At 27.7% G+C, this 18,680-nt stretch overlaps 1 protein-coding gene and 1 long non-coding RNA gene across 2 annotated transcripts; one reads left to right on the top strand and one right to left on the bottom strand.

Annotated features, from left to right (window-relative positions):
- Positions 1 to 2,122: 2,122 nt before the first annotated feature.
- Positions 2,123 to 5,844, bottom strand: LOC112596950 (V-type proton ATPase 16 kDa proteolipid subunit). Its single transcript, XM_025342841.1, has 3 exons — positions 5,331 to 5,844; positions 2,773 to 2,962; positions 2,123 to 2,671 (listed from the first exon to the last, which is right to left on the bottom strand). Exons 1-3 carry the CDS (start codon positions 5,410 to 5,412, stop codon positions 2,467 to 2,469), a joined length of 477 nt encoding a protein of 158 aa, XP_025198626.1. The 5' UTR covers positions 5,413 to 5,844; the 3' UTR covers positions 2,123 to 2,466.
- Positions 5,845 to 7,261: 1,417 nt separating this feature from the next.
- Positions 7,262 to 11,779, top strand: LOC112596951. Its single transcript, XR_003114804.1, has 3 exons — positions 7,262 to 7,993; positions 10,789 to 10,828; positions 10,914 to 11,779. It is a non-coding gene; the product is annotated as an uncharacterized LOC112596951 (long non-coding RNA).
- The last annotated feature ends 6,901 nt before the right edge of the window (positions 11,780 to 18,680 follow it).

Below are 18,680 nucleotides of genomic sequence, written 5' to 3'. Positions count from 1 at the left end.
ATGAAAATGCAGGTAGATACGTATCTATTTTGTGTTTGCAAATAGGATAATTATTGTAGCTAAACCATGTAAACCTTTGGTATGCGATAAGAAACATGTTACTGGTATCATTGGTTATATGGTTAACTAAAAAAATTAATGGACATATCTAGAATCTAAACGCAGCAAGTTAAATTGTATAGCAAATTGGAGGTTTATTTTACGATTCAAATACTACAATGTCTACAATTATTATATATGTAATTTATACATAAGAGATGATTAAACACGAGTTAAGAAATTGTACCAATGCCGAGTGCTGAGTTGTATGAATAACCATGACATTTTGACAAATCAATTATGTACTTACCATCAACTCATATTGAATAGAAAAGAAAACACAGATCACAATACTAAAACGCTCCATTCTTGTTTAAAAAATTTACTGCCGTTTGGTTTCCCTGATTTCGAGTAGTAATACTTAAACCATTAGTCATTAGATACGGATAGTATGTAATATATTTACCTAATTATGTAGGTGAAATCTAATATTTGTGTACCATTTATAAAACGTAGATTGGCGTTTGAAAAATGTGTTTCAAACATTAGTACACCACAGTACAACATCAAAAACACGTATAACAATACGATATTTTAATAAAACGTTGGTCACCACATCCTCTCGTGTCAACAGGTGGTGGTCGTCACTAGGCTATTCCTGTGTTCCAATTTTTTTATCAGCGCCTTGCACTTTATACTGCGTTAAGGTTACATGAGCGACAGACCATCCTTGGCACACGATCGCTTCCAAAATGAAACACAGAAATGTCATAACAACACGTAATGTCGATTTCCAATCATCGTTCTGTGTTCGAGCTTCGTCTCAATTTTCATCACCATGCTAATGCACGATTGTATTGTATAATATGGGTGTATATTATATAGTGGTCAGGTAAAACATTTTACTTAAAGATTGAAATAACAATTTATAATGGTTTCCGATTTAAAAAACGAAAACAAATAAATAAATAAATAAATAAACGCAATGATTAACAACAATTTTTGTTTTATTACTATATAATTGAAATTCCTAGGAAATTTTAGGTATAGAAAATTAGATAGGTTTAATTTACTCCCTTAGAATTTCCTTCAAGTCTAAGTAATAATATATTACAGACTCAAATTTATAATGTTTAAAAACGACTAAAAACAATTGAAAAAATCGGTTTTTACTGCATTAAGTGTCTACTAAATAATCAAAAAAAAAAAAATAAATATATATATTAAAATAAAAATAAAACAAATGTTAACCACATAATTTATACACAACTATAATAAAATAAATAGTGGATTTTTTTAATTTTTTTTTTTTTTTTTTTGAACAGTTATAATAATAATTACGAATAATTTGATAATGATGAGAAACAATAAACACGCGATTGATATGAATGGAAAATAAACAAATGTTATTTGACAGGAGTTAAAAATAACTATTTGAACTAACGAACAATAATTTAATGGCAGATTTTTATAAGTGTTTATATATATATATATATATACATATATAAATGTATGTATGAATATATAATATCTAATTGTAAGTAAAATTAATATACTTCCATTGGATTATACGATTAAATTACAAATACATTGGAATGTTTTAACACGTCTTAGATGCACGCTCACTTAAAATAATTATTAAAAACACTAATAGTTGTTATTTTAATTTTTTTTTTTTGTAAATTTATATACTTCTATTATAAAAATTTTAAATAACCAGTAACCATGTAAGCCTGCTTTTATTTTACAATAAATGTAAAAAAAAAAAAAAATGATAAAAAAACAAACAATAATACTTTAACTACGAATTTTTATCAAATTGTACAGCTACAATATTTGTGCTGAACTGCAGTAATATTAATTTAAATAATTTAATATATTATTATGTGTACGTTACTCAATAAGATGGAGAACAATCGTACACTTTCTAAGTTTAGATTGCATCACATCGCATAGAGTACTTAATATTTGAGGGTAATCCCCTCTTAGTTAAGTAACATTTAAAAGTGAAGGGGGGAACAATATTTTATGATACAACTCATTGAAACATAAAAAAAATTAATAATAATAATAAAACACAAAATATAACGTTTGATACATGAGATGGCCATCATTTTATTTAATTTAAATATATGTATTTAAAATAGTTTTAAAATTATTATTACTTATTTTGCTACGTGAACGGAAATATGATTTAGAAAGCTGGGGGAAAGAAGAATACACCTAACTATTCAGATGAGTGGCATAAGGGCACAAATATTTGATTTCTTTCAACTAAAATGTTTATAATAATATGATAGTATATTGTTTGTATTAACGACAATAACTGGGCATCGTATGGGTGTTCATGGTTTGTTTGTTTTTTTTTTTTGTTACAAAAAAAAAAAAGTTTGTTTTGTTTTTATATTTATTCAGAGGGAAAATTGTTTATTTAGTGTATAGGTAAATTGCAACAATCAGTCCGTACAATCCTAATACTTCTGCAAAAATTAGGATCAAGATCATTCCTACGAATAATCTGGGCTGTTGGGCTGTGCCTCTGACACCAGCATCGCCAACAATACCTATTGCAAAACCAGCAGCCAAACCACTGAAGCCTACAGAAAGGCCAGCACCAAGATGGATGAATCCCCTAAAAAAAAAAAAAAAGTTAGTAATTCTAGTATTTTGCATTGTGTTAACTAATTTTACATAATTTGCACAATTTTTTTTATACATTTCTAATCAACTTACTTGAACAAGGAGTATTTAGAGGGCTCTTCCAGAGCACCTGCTATTAGGACAGCTACTACAAGACCATAGATAGCAATAATACCAGCCATGACAACGGGAATGATGGATTTCATAATAAGTTCTGGCCTCATTACTGACATGGCAGCAATACCAGTTCCAGATTTTGCTGTACCATATGCAGCGCCAAGAGCTAAAAAAAAAAATAAAAGGTAAAGATATGCAATTAATTACACTGTAAGTAATAATAGAATTTTATGTACATTTTAGCATGATTTTACAGTATTATTTAAAAAAATTAATTAGCACTATAAAACATTAAATAAATATAAACCAAATGAGAATTAATAAGATTTCTGATTATATAATTAGTATTTTAATGTTAAAATTAAAAACTAACATAAAATGAAATGGAATTTCTCAGTTATATTTTTATGAATTTACCTATAGTGTAAAAAAGTTGGTGTTTCAATAACTTACTGTAAAACAACTAGGTATTGCAAAAACAAAATTAAAAAACATGATCTAATAATCTCATGTGTGTAACAATCTTTTTATTAGGTATTACTTATGAGCTCTCTGCATAATTTAACCTCAAGTTTAACTTTGTTTATGGGTACTATTTAATTTACTATAAGCTACACACCCATACTTAATAAGTCTTTTTAAATGTACAATATATGGAATGTTCATTAAACAAAACACTTGAAAGTCATCACAAAAAAATAATTAACAATTTAATTAATTAGATTGAACATTTAGAAAAGAAACACCCGTTTTAGTTGTCGTGTTAAATTTATAAATGTTTGAAATTACTTTAAATGTATCATTGTAATTACAGCATCAGTAAAACTTAAATCTTAGAAATCATATTTGGAATTAAGTAGGTAATGAAAAACATAAAACTAAGAATACCTATAATGTAATAATTATGTACCAACAAATTATGCCTTTACCTCAGCAGAAAAAATCTTATTAACACTGATATGCATAACTATTATTGTAAACAAGATTTTAAACAAAAATTATAATGATTTTACGGCTATTGTGATGACTGTCTATAATTAAGTATTGTCATGTGCTAAATAGAATAAGGTTAATGTACATTTTCATTAAAATACTCATATGTTGGTGGCTTAACATTAATTAAAAGTTATAATAAGTAGAAATATGAATAAAATGGTTAAAATTGTGTTAAAAAAAGGGCGTGGTTTGACAAAATTTCCAATCTCAAAAATACAGAAAATTGCATTATATATAATATAATATGCAAGTACCTATTAGATGGGATACTTATGTAATAAACCAAACATATAGAATAATATTGGAAAACTTTGAACTAACACTCTTTGTACTAACGATAAGTGTTTTGTGATCTAAAAACAGATAATGTATAATCTATGATTTTGGCAAAAGTAACATGTGTCACTTTAGAAATATTAAAAAATGTTATTGGTACACAATATGTCTCACATTATTGGACTTATAAACGTGGGGAAATCGAAATTCAAAAATATAACTATCCATAGACGGGTGGAGCAAGAGAGAGAGAAAGAAAGATAAGAATCATTCAAATCGAAATTTAATTAAATGACCTTCACGCGCCGCGCCCATAATTTAACGACTATCGCATTAGGAATTATGGTCAGAATCGTCAATCTGGACTTTGGGGCAAATCTGTTGCTAAAGGCTTTTGAGTGGCAGACATTTTACCGGAGACAAAAACCAAGAGAATTCAAAATGCGAGTGATCGAAAAACTCGACCGGGTCACGCCCATGTGTGCGAGTCGTATGTGGGACACGCGATGCGAACAGGTTGCGGCGGCGGCCTCGAAAATGAGGCGAAATGACGAATTTTATCACGACCTTTAGTCACCGTCTGAACTGAGCAAACCCAAAATGTGATCCGTGAGAGCCAGAATATAGAAAATCATCTGGATAAGACGGTAGAGGAACGTTTTGACTGATTTTTACGGTCTAGGGAAAAAATTTGGGTTCGTTATAATCTGCATCTCCGTCGTTAGGGTACTGGAAGCAAAGTATTCCTAAAAATCGATCGGCGGCAAACACGGAAAGGGTAAACATTAACTATGAAAATAGAAAAGCCACGGTTATCAGGCCACGCCTAAACACATCCACTCGTGTCTTGAAATGCGTGCGTGCGTAACGCGGCCGGAAAAATTGTTGGTCGACCCGTCCCACCGACTTATAGAACAGGACGATATCAAAGGCTGCATTTTTTACAAACAGCCGTCACCACCGACATAGATCTGTTGAGAGTCTATTTCAACACGGGAAGATCCAGCATATCGACCACTTACGGCAGTGGCAGGTGGGTGTGGCGGCCGTGAGAGTTTTTCACTTTGGGGCCGTGTTTTTTCGATGAAAATGAGGAAGGTACCCGCCGCGCGACATCGATCTAACACTGCCCTATCCGCCATAGGCGACGGGCAGCAATTATCGGGTACTAGCCCCGAGGTGGTGGACTCAACAACAGTGTCGTTTATCGTTGATAATACAAATATAAATTGCTGTTATCGTTTTGCAGTCGTTATGCTTACCGCTGAAAATGATGGCTGATGCCGCGCCCATTACGCCGAAAAATGGCCCGTAAATCGGATTTGTCTCCGCCAAGCTGCTCATGGTTGTGCCGGGAACGTAATGCGACCAACGACGAAAATCAAAACGAGAGTGACACAGACGGTCGGTTGACGCGGAGACGTGTACGGCACGGCCGACTTGGTACGGACTCGCGGGCGCGTGGAAAATAGATAAATGCAACCGGGCGAGAACGGTGCGTGCGAGTTAGTATGTGTGTGTGTAGAGTGAGTGAGTGAGTAAGAGTGCGGAATGAGCGAGCGACGGTGACTGCGACTAAACAGCGGCGAGAGACACGTTCCGCGGATGGTGATAAAAAATTGACAGACTGAACGCGCGGCGGCCTGTTACGAAACCAGTAACTGACGGGCTACAATGATCGGGCGGACGAGAGAAGGAAATGGAACAGAAAAAATAACGAAAACCAACCGTGACGGACGTAAAACGCGATCGGCGGTGCGGTGTAGTTGGCGTTAGAGTGGTGGTGGCGGTGTCGGCGGCGGTGGTGGCAGTACCGGTGGCGCGGCGCGGCGGCGGCGGTAGCGACAGCCGTCTGCCGCCTGCAAAACGCTGCTCGGCATTGTTCAAAATGGCCGGCGGCGGCGGCTCTAGTCCACGGCCTCCAAAGAAAGCGCGCCAAATACAAAATCGTCCACGCCCAAAAACAGACGCCGCGTCAATTTTGAAAAGCCGTCTTCCGGGATGCCTCATGTCCTGGCTTCAACGGATTGACGAACAAACATTTTGATCTTTTGGTTTTCCGATTCTACCGCGGTCGACGCACATTAATTTCTATCCGGCCGCAGAAATATATATGATTTTCGGTCAGTACAATATGTTTTTGTATAGGCTCATGGTTTTTGGAAAGAAGTACATGCTATCACAATTCAATTTTTTTTTTTATCAGAAATCGATAATATTTTTGTACGCACGGTATGTCTTACTCGTTTATATCATACGATCGATAATTTATGTGACATTTTATTATATTTTATATTATAATATTGTCAAATTGTAAAACGTAGCTGTTAAGTTAAAATAACATCCTATAACACGATTGCGAAAAACTATTAAAATATTTCACGCTTTTTTCCTACACGTGGAATGCGTATAAAAAAAAATAACTAACGCACTTTTTATAAGGTCTACTTAATATGTACAAGTAATATATAATGTCTAATGTTTTTGTTACTCGAAAGTTTTTAGTTTTATCCATTTATAATTTATGCAGGTTTACTATAGCGGTTGATCATTGATTATTATTAAATATTTTTAATTTTAACGATTGATTTGTACAGTATAGCGTCATAATATTATAATATGCAAGTATATAGAGGGTGATTATTTTATCAAACAGCATTCAATATTTTAAAATCTATTAACGTTTTTAAAAATATTTGTCTTACATAATTTTCAGTCGAATTAAAACAGTTTTTAATATTTTTTATCGTTATAATTTTTTTAATTTTTACTTTTTTGAATGATAATTTATATTATAAATTTTACGAGTATATTCCTAAGCAGAATATTTTTCGGAGTATTTTTATATATAAAAATTGAAATTCTGACAAATAGTTTTTGAGTTATAAGTATTTTAAGTTTTGATGAGCAAAGTGGTGTGGTATAGAGAAACCCGTAAATGTTGGTCTACTACTCCGCTTACCAAAGTTATAAATACTTCTAATTCATTAATTATACTTGTCCAAATTTTGATTTTGTGTACTGAAATATACTTTGAAAAATTGTTTGCTTCAGGATATGAAATTAAAAATGTATGTTTTCATTCAAAAAAGTAAGACAGTTAAAACAATAAAAAATATTATGAAAAATATTGTTTTATTTTGTTTGGAAATTATGTAGAAAAAATATTTTCAAAAACATCAATTGATTTTGAAATAATGAATGTTGTACCATAAAAGTATCACTCAGTTATCACTTATCAGTTTGTGTATGTCGCATTGCCATATCGCGTATACGAAAACATAATATTGTGTTGATTTTTATTTGCGTGTCTTAACTTTTGGTGGCTACTATTTTATTAGTACTATAAAGTAGGTGGTACACTGCAGTTGTGGTATAGGTACCTACGTAGAATTTTAATTTATACTATATTAAAAAAATCAATTAACAACCGTGACCCAACGAACGACGACTGTATACATTGATAATCATTCCGTGCATCACATTTGTTACGTTATTATATATTTTATAATAATGTCAATTATGGATTAGTAATTACCTGCTGGCTGCTACACACACACACACACACACACACAATATATGTCTTTAAATTTCGAGTAGGTCGAAGGAAGGCGAAAACTCTAAGACGCTGTATTTGCTATAATGTATAGGTAGGAGGTACCTACATACATACACAAACAACTCGATATAATAATTTGATGTATTTTCATTTTATCTAGCTATAAGATGTATAATATGCTATATGTATGAATAAAATTCTTCGTTATTATGTTTGTCCTTTCGATAACGGACTGTCATATAACTATAGGAACAATGCAAATACATTTTTTCTTATTCTTAAAACTATTAATTTATTAGGATTTATTTAAATATTTTTCAGTGATTATAATGTGCATATTACATTTACACTATATACAGTATACAGGTACAGTATAGTGTTATTATATGTAAATATATATATATGAACAATTTATAAAATCACTTTCGCCATACTCATACACGATTACAGTAAATAATTAGTGAACATCAGTCAATTGGCGCGTCCTCTATTATAACTACACAAAGGTGCTCATAGAAAAATTCTCAAGGGGGAAAAAAATTTTAATTATGTCCATGAGATAGGAAGGGGTTTACAATTTAATATTATACTATTATATTTTATATATCAAACTGGAAGATTATGAAATAATAATTGTTTAACCAATTAACCATTAAAGTTATTTATTGCATTTTCATTTGATTAATAACATACATTTATTAAAATATTAATTTACAAATAAAAATTGTAAATTTCTATACACCAAATATATTTATTACTTGTTCTATGTATTCATTCGTTTTATCATCAATTTTTTCCTTATGTACGCTTATCATGCATAATCCATCAACTCTATTTTTACTCATTGTAGATCTTGTGTAAACAATTTGTCAACATTTTCCAGGGGGGACATATACCTCCCTTGCCCCCCAACCCCATATGAGTGCCCCTGTAACTACAATAATATCTACTTACGATAATTATTGCGAAGAATATAGGTAACCTTCTATTAATAATATATACGCATGATAAAAAATAGTGTAGAAATACAAGTTGTGTATATTATTTTTTAACTAAAAATCATTATAATTTTATCTAGCTAAATATAACATTCGTGTTTTATGTGAGGATTGTGAGAATTTACGTGTATAGTTTATTCATCTAAATAATCAATAACTTAAACATTATACAATTATCATGCCCCACATTATATTATATATCTATGCAATTGTAAAAATTAATACTAAATAAAAATTAATCATATTTTACTTTAAGTGTTATATTATAAAAAATCTTTTGGCGTTCTTTGATATGAAGTATTACCGTATTACCTATTTGGCTATATATTTATTATTTACCTATCGCATTATCGTAGTATCGATAAGATTTTCGTAATACACACTTTAGTAGTTTCATTGGACATACAGCTAATATGTAATTGTATCACAATCATATTACTTATTTAAACACATTTTTAATGTCAGTCCATTTGTAAGTGACGTATATTACGATTTATATGAAAAATAATGTATTTGTTAACGAAATATGAACGAGTAAATGACTACTAAATATGCTTTAAGACCAAGAGCGGATTTAACAATTTTCCGCCCCTATGCCAAAAAAAAAAAATCACCTCTGTACAACAAAATTTCCTTACATGAAAACATTTTCAATGTATTATGCAATTATTTTTTTCATTTAACTAAAGTTCAATAAAAACATTTTGATTATAATATAGTATTTTCTCTTTATTCTTATTATACAAGAAAAAAATAATAAATTTATTAAATAATTATTTGGTATATAAGTAGTTTTAATGTTAATTATTTATTTTGAAATTGAAAAATTTAAGAAAAAATTAAGTATTTTTCTATAGGTAAGTACAAGAATAAAATAAATATTAAATACAATTTTACTGCGTATAAAAAGCCGCCTTCCATAAATTTGCAGCCACCCTATGCGGTTGCATAGTTCGTAGTGCCTTAAATCCGCCCCTGTTTAAGACTTTATCTCTTTCTACTATGATCAGGTGGATATCGTGCACGGTCTACATTTAATACCACCATCAAAAATCTTAAAAATATCTTCATAAATTATTACTAGGAAGTTAACTCAACGTTTTAATTTATGATTGATTTTAAATGTTTAAATATTATTGTGCGTATAGAGTTACCTGTATTTTTTTAATGTATATCTACTGAATAATTTTAACTAAATAATAAATATTTATAAATATTTTATTTAAGTTATTGGTACAGCCATAGTTTTAATTTTAATAATATGAAATGTTTCTAGCATTGGCTATCTAAACAGCCATAATATAATGAATCATTTTCATTAAAAAGTCCTTTATAGATAGATATCAATATATTTTTTTAATTATAAAATTTATTTTTATTAATTAATGATTAGATATCAATTTAACAGTAATTATTATTCAGCGGATATTTAAAAAAATGTATTATTTATACAGTCGTATATAGTAATAATGTTATTACTTATTTATAATAATAAAACTGTTTATAAGTATACATAACTTTAATAATGAAGCTAAAATAGTTGAATAAATAAGTTAAACTTAAATAAAGGCAAAATTATATTTTAATTTATACTTACACAGTTATATAGTAGGTAATGAACGTGAACTTAATCATTTATTTTGATTTAATTAATTAAGTTATTTATTTCTTTTGTTATAAGTTGTAACTTATTTATTATGATAAAGTGATTAAGTTAGATACCTTAATAAATATCTTAATAGATACTTACTAGCTATACATGTATATTTTTTTCTCACTATTATAATTATTTTATTTGTTTTTATATATGTTTGAAAATCATTTAAAATTCAAAAATTGGGTTCTATGGAATTTAAGTGAAAAAATTTTAAATCTCAAGCGCAGCTAGAAAATTTTCAATTGACATTTATCGAGTTGAAATCGTCAATTTCATTATGACAATGTATTGCATAACGCCAGTTAGCAGTTTAATTTAATAACACGGTTACATCTTCACCTATAGTAGAAATGCTGTATTGTTTAGTGTTAACTGCTATTACATGGTCTATAGTACTATTTATATACTATATACAATGGACAATGGTACAACTACAAGCCACATTTAATTTAATGGTTTATTTGTATCGAAGTATATTGATTTTAAATTTATATTGTTATATATAGGTAATCAAAGAGATGAAAACATTAGCCGAGTATGATATGAGTATAAATAATTCTTTTTTACTATTAAATAATTACTTTGTACCTATACTCGAAATTATTTATTTATTTTTTTTTATTTTTATTAGAAATTTCAACAATCTGTACCTACATTTTATTAGTACAATAAGCTGAAGAGATGGATGGATATAGAACTTTATTGACATGAATATATGAAGGGACCATCCAGCGACGGCACTTCAGCGATGGGAGTTACTTATTAATTTATTACTTATTAGTTGTAATTGTGGCATGCAGGTACTGTGTAGGCTTAGCTGAGGAAATCCCGAAGCCACTGGCGCTTGAGTCTTTTAATAGGATTTCAAGGAGTGTGATTGAGGATAGATTATGTATAAGACGATTTGTATAGTTAGGAAGGCATTTGTAGAAACGTGTGTAATTAATTTTGGCTACTGCCTACTTTGTTTATCGCGGGAATTTTTAGGTCTGTGTGTAGAGTATGGTTGGAGACGTATGGAGGGGTATTAGTAATTAATTGGAATATTTGAATTTTTTGTATATTCGTTTTTTTTGGCAGAGCCCCAGATTTGGATGCCGTAAGTCCATATGGATTTGAGAAATAAATTATAAAGGGTAATTTTGGTTTTTATATTAAGCTTTGAGGATTTTCCTAGGATGTTGCCGTTGCGATGGAGTGAGAGTCTGCAGTCAAGTGAAATTTTTATGCTATGGATATGTTTAACTCATGCTATTCTTTTGTCAAAGAGAATATCCAGGTATTTATCGGTATCAGAATTTGGGATGAGTTTATTATTTAAAGAAACAGATAGCGGTGGTCGTTGTTTGAGAGTGAAGGAAGTAGAGATTGATTTGGATTCATTTATTTTTACCTTCCACTGAGAGTACCAAGAGGAGAGATATGGGTTTGTAACAGTAATATTATTATAATTATTAGTATAATATTATATTATTATTACATTATTATATTTCGGAATTTTACTACATAGCAATTATATGCTTATAACGACTATAGTAGTATATAATATAAAGTATATGCTTTTTAAATTAGTATTAAACTAAAAACGTATTCATCGAAATTATAAATTAACTCATAAATATATAAAATAAATATAATTACGATATAGATACCTGATAAACGTAACCATTATATTAAATTATTTGTACTATGTTAATTTTATACTTAAATTTATATTTTTTAATTATATAGAACCCATGCGTGTAAATTAATTGGGTGCTTGACATGATTATTACTTATATAGGTATATATGGATGAATGATATACTATATAATATGCATTATATATATTAAATTTATGTATAAATATTAAATACATCATGTAAACTACTTAGGGAATTGAAAAAAATAAAATGAAAGCATAATGTAAATATATGAATATGACTACAATATTCTAGTATATATTCATGTGTGATGTGTACCTATATTACAAATTATAAATATAAAATATGATATATTGATATATCTACTTTGTATATTATACAATTTATGTATAGTTACATTATATTCTCTAATAATATATCACCTGTCAACTAAAGAGCTTTAAGCGTTTCAATTTATCTGCTTGCAACAAATAACATCATCTCTATATCTCCTTGATATTTTATTAACAAAAATTTTCATAAATACCTGAAAATTCCTACTCTTAATCAATTAGTCAATTATATTATCCTTTTAAAAAAGGCAACGGGAAATCACTGCACAGTTCAGAGTAAAAAATTTCTAGTACAAAACAGTCCAAATATCCATTAGACTGTTGTTAAATAAATCTTACGGTTATTAAATCAAATATAAATAAATGTATAAATAACTTTAATATTTTCATACTAATTTAAATTAAATAATTATTTAAAAATTTTAATTTTTAAGAAATTTTTTACAAGATGAAATTATAATTATGTATAATTTATACAAAATTTAAACGAGGTAGTATAAAACATATTTGTATCTACACTTAATAGCTTATACCTACAATAAAATAGTAATAAATTGTTAAAATAGCGTATTGAAAACGTACACTATTAAAATATTTGGAGAAATTCTGTTTCAACCAATTTAAATTTAAAATTTTTATTCAGTCAGTTAATTATTTTTATTATTTTACATAAAAAATGACTGATTGGTAGCTCAACTATCAACTCAGCAATTATTATTTTTATTTTATTCACCTGACTTCTGAGTAATGACCGGTTGACTTCTACTTCAACGATCACCAACGCATATTTTTAAACATGCTTATACTTTTTTTACAATCCTAAACCTAAAAAGGAAATGTTGTGCATAATTAAAAACGGGAACTATCTCGATCAATAGTAGAAACGTCATAAATTTAAACGGGAACCAATTCGACTTACTTTAACAAGATGAACCTTTTTCAAACAGGATACAATTCGGCCAAATGAGAACTAACCCTTGAATGCCTCCCCATAAGGTAAACAATTATTTATTTGCCATGTTATAATATTATATTCCATCAAACTTACCTATAGACTGTAGTATTATACATTTATACTAAACTGTAGAACTATATTATTTGTGTATAAAGAGAGAGATTGTAAATAAATTATTTTTAAATATAAACAAAATAATGGGTTCTTTGCAGTTTGCAAACATAGGTAATGGATGAAAGGCATGAAGAAAAAAATCTTATACAATAATATTACGATTTCTATTAGTATAGATTGTCGTGGATCGTGGTACATATCATCTACCCATATCATCTACCTATGTATATTTTGTGTAGTACATTATATTACACAACTTCATCCGTGTTAAAATGATAATCTAATATAAATAAATATAAAAAAAAAATATATCTAAAAATATAAATCTACGGATTTATAGAAAAAAAAAAAAATGTTTTCCATTTCACTGTAGTTAAAATATAAAATACAAATATTGGAATTAGTTATAAAGAATAATTTTATGATTTTCCTTTTCTTAATTTTAGATATATTTTTTATGTAAAAATTTAACATAAAAATTGGAAATAGATTTAAAAAATGCTCTTAAAAATCGACGTAAATACAATTTCGTCAAGATTGTTATTCATCTTTACTCTTTATAATGTATTAAAATCAAAATTATGTTAGATATTTAAAAGTATTTCATGATTGCAAATCATAAAAATAATATTTGTGATGGTTTTCAATAATATTCGATTTTAAGATTTGCATTATTTTTAAAAAATTTAAAATATCATATTTCTACTATAATAATTATATTATTATATGCTCTGTTTTTTTATCCAGTATTTTTTCGTGAATATTAAATATTAATACTTCTAGTTTTGAGCGGCGAAGATCCGAAGCTCCCTCACCAGAAGAGCAAAATATTTATGTTTGTTAATTATTAACACCGAAAAGCTGCTACTCTTATGACAAGGATGACAAATAGGATTTTTACAACGTGCCAATTTATGACATAATTCAAAAAAAAAATTTCGGCCGTGCCATAATTATTTTTATTAACACAGAAAAATACAAGTGAAAAAATACTAAAGATAAGATAACAATACGTCGTTGTGAAATATATATAATTAATATGTGCAATTGATAATTCAATTTATTGTATGTTACTTAAATCTATAAATCTAAAAAATCTATAAATATATATATATATGGACAAATTGAAGTTTTTCGAGTGCCATCGAAAATCTCATGCGTGCCACTTATTTGCTATCCTTGTCTTACAACGTATTACCTACGTGTATTTTATACTCTATCACGCAATGCATAAAGTACGTGAACCCTAAAGAACCTGATAAACGCCTTTAACGCGTTTTATCATACCCAAGTAGTGAAATAATAATTTTAATTTTTAAATATATAGGTATTTATATACTAATATAATAATACTAAAAAGTATGTTTGTTTAATCTCCGAAACTACTAGTTGGATGAAGAAAATTATTTTTTGTATTTGATAGCTCAATTTTTCAGAAGATTATAAACTACTTAATATTATAATATAATACGACCCTTAAGAACCGACCATATACAGAAAAAAATTCAAAAAGAACGCCAAGCGAAAACAAAATAATAGTAAAGGCAGGCGATGCCACGGTAACAGACAATGTCCACAATATTTTAATTAATGATCAAATAATTTTTGAAAAGTTTTATATGAGAATAAGAATTGGCATTTTTTTATGGTAACAAAATTCGTAGGTACCAACATTAAGGTATAAAAGGAACGCCGTGTCGTCTGCGAATGACGAGTTTTATACAACGAATTAAATATAACGTTTGAATCATATATTCATATAAGAAGTGTCATTTTAATGGGAAACCAAATGCTATAAAATAACCAAACACTTGCTAACTAAATAAATATAGTATATTTTTATAAAATGTTATAAATTATTGAGTCAAAATCAACGCACTATGTTATTATATTATAATATATGATAGCAGTAATAAATACTTGTATAAAGTATTGAAATAAAAATAAAATAATCATTATCATTACTATTGTTGTTTGAATTTAGAAATGCTTGATATACTTAATAAGAGTACTCGAGTATCCTCGTGTTAAAATTTAAGCCATATATATTAATAATTAATATTAAATAATGCATGAATGTATTCTTTTCAATCGTGTGGATATTCTAATATTCGAATGATTATAATATAGAGTTGTATCAATTTTACAGCACGAATTAACGTTTCATCAACCAATTTAAAAACTAAAGAGCAAAAGGAATTTTAATTCAACACATTCACTACCTGCAAGATTAAATTTTAAACAGTCTTTAAATAAATTCATGAAAAAGTATACAAATTAAAATTCTAATAGCAATTCTATCTAGAGACAAAATGTTAACCCAGTTAAATTTAATAGATAAATTATTTATTTCATAAATGAATAAAATTTTGATCTTAAATCTATATATCTATAATTGATCACATTTTTTTCGTTTTAAAATGTATATGTTTGGGCTTAGTAGAACTACTTTCCGTTTTTTTTTTTTTTTTTTACATAAAAATATTTATTTTTTAAATTTTATATATATTAATTTTGTATTTGTTACTGAGTCAATTAATTTTTTTAAATACTTTCGGCTCCGGGCCCCCTATTCCTCTTCTAATTTTCATCATATATTATACCAAGTTATACCAAATTTATACTTTTGCCTAAAAGTGATCATTGCCTAATCATTTATTAATGAACTTAATAGTTATTAAATCATTGGGTTTAATAATCAAAATGTATTGTCATCTCTGTGACTTCGGCCACGAGATAATTTTATACTTAATTTATTTTTTTTTTACAATGTATTTACCTTTTGGTGTCATAAACGTAATATTGATATAGTGATGACATCAATTATTATCATTTAATTAAATTATTATTTATACAAGAATTTAAAATGTTTACGGAGTATATTGTATACACGTGTGTATTTATTTATTTATTCTAGTTACAAGAAATATAATAAAATAAATATTTAGGTATAGATAGTATTACTAAAAATAACAGTTATATGAATGTTTAATTTTTCAAACTATAGAATTTATAATAGGCTTGGCGTGGTGCGTTGGCTGCTATCAGTCGCGGAATGCGACTGAGAGTAAGTAACGACCACAGCTACTAGCTCCCGGATGGGTGACCACTCGGGATCATAGTAGTTAAAAACCTTGCCACACATACACGTGTTTGCTATCAACCGTAACAATCGTAAAATACAACCTACCGTACCAACCTTACCCCTTACTATAGTTTATAACCCTTATAAACAGCTAATGGCCCTAGTTGCCGGGCTTAAGTTCAATTAAAAAAAAAAAAAAAAAAAAAAAAAGAATTTATAATAATTTAACGTTAAATATATTTTACTTATTTTCCAGAGAATATGAAAAACACGATTAATTCATAATAACATAATATATTGCGTATAAATTAAAGTAGGGATTGATGATATGACTGTAATGAAATTGTTTGATCATTATACGGCTCTCTTCTTAACGTTATTAGAAGTTGAATTACGTTAGAGTAAAGAATTAGGCATAGTTCTCTTTCCTTCCTGAATCTAACAATAAGCATTGATGTAATGACCACTGAACTTACATTGATCCATTGATGTAACTATTTGTATTAATAAAATTACTTCATCTGGACTTTGAATCTCTGGGTCAGTAAATTATAATGTATATTATTTTATATAAATAAAAATTACCTAATATTTTTTTCAGTACGTATCCATTACTGAGTGAGCACTACCCACAACCACATTTAAAGTGTGAAATAATTGTCTCACAATAATCCTCTTATAGTCTTGTGCCTAAGTGCTGTCTGTGCTTCCACTAACAATGATTTATGTCTAGTGATACACTTATACACATTATTTTCGGTATGCATTTACACATTAACATACTACAATTAAAATTAAAATACTATTTTTATTCTATTTATGTTTATGTTATCTTAACAAAATGTTTATAGTGCTGTACGTAGACTATGAAAGTTGTAAATTATAATAAATTTGCCAACATAATGTGTTCTGTCATCGTCATTAATTCTTAAATAAAAGTTTTAACATAATATAATTAATGTAATTTTGTATAATGTAAAATATGTATTAGCGTTTCTCTACAATAATTATTATTTGGCTATTATTTGTTATCTCAGTTTTGTTTTAATTGACATGACAATTAAACCTAAAAATAATTTTATTGCATAATAGTTATCTCAATAAATGTTATATATGTGATGTATAACTCACTTGTTAAGTAACAAAGTTATGATGCTTCACTAAAATTTACGAATCAAAATTTTCAAATTTATAACTTAGACGTTTTTACGTTTTAAAACATTTAAATTTGTAACTTGAGTAAACGCTATTTTTACTATAAATCACGACCATAATATTATACGAAAATATTTAGAATACGATTCAACAAAAAAATAATCAATAATCACAAGAAGAGAATAATGTAGTCATCCTGAAACCATATAATTATATTTTATTTTACAGAAATAAAACTTTGATAAGTGATTTTAGTTTATTTATGCGCACTGCAGCTCAAGACGTCGTTCTTTTAAATTTACTTGGTAACTGTTGTTAAGTATAGATATCTACTAGCTATAAAATATTAGTATTTTATAAATTAATTTAAACAATAGCCTATATACTGTAACAGTAACCCCCTTTTCTCGTTAAATTACTACAAAATTAGTACTTAAATATTTCGAGTCATTACTAATAATGACTATCGATTTTATTTTAAGTTAAATTTTTTTATTATTATCAATTTACATTTTCACATTACAGACATTGAAGTATAGTTCAAAATATATTAACTGAGTACCAACTATTGTAGTATTATTCTACCTGTATCTATAAAAGTAGCTATATAATTTATACTGTATAAAAATAATATTTCCTTATTTGTATTATGTATTTATATAATTTTAAACACTGTATGTTTATACTCGAACTTTTAAACTAATACTCAAAAATTCATAAATTTAAAAGTACTTAAATAGTTTTAATGATCTATTGTTTAATGTTTATGGACGCATATATTTATTTGGAAAATAAACTATATCATAAATTAATAAATTTCATACAAATTTGTTTTTTAAAAATATTAATGATGTATAATTATTCTGCAAAAAATATTTAATTGTGATTCATAAATGTCACTGAATATTTGAGTAAAAATTATTAAATAAAAATTAATAAAAAAATTTTGAAAAGAGGTGTACCTTATATTCATTATTTAATCATTTAGTATTAGTTTTTTTCTATTTATACATATCTATTTCTATGCGTGTTTTTAGTTTTTTTGTAGAAATCAATATTTCATATAATATGCAAAGATCGATTTTCTTTTAATTCTTATTAGACACTGGTAGTAG

This window comes from Melanaphis sacchari, unplaced genomic scaffold (assembly GCF_002803265.2).
Source record: "Melanaphis sacchari strain LSU unplaced genomic scaffold, SCAv2.0 Contig36_pilon_pilon, whole genome shotgun sequence".
In the NCBI taxonomy this organism is placed as follows: Eukaryota; Metazoa; Arthropoda; class Insecta; order Hemiptera; family Aphididae; genus Melanaphis; species Melanaphis sacchari.
This window is presented reverse-complemented; position numbering and strand designations above follow the sequence as displayed.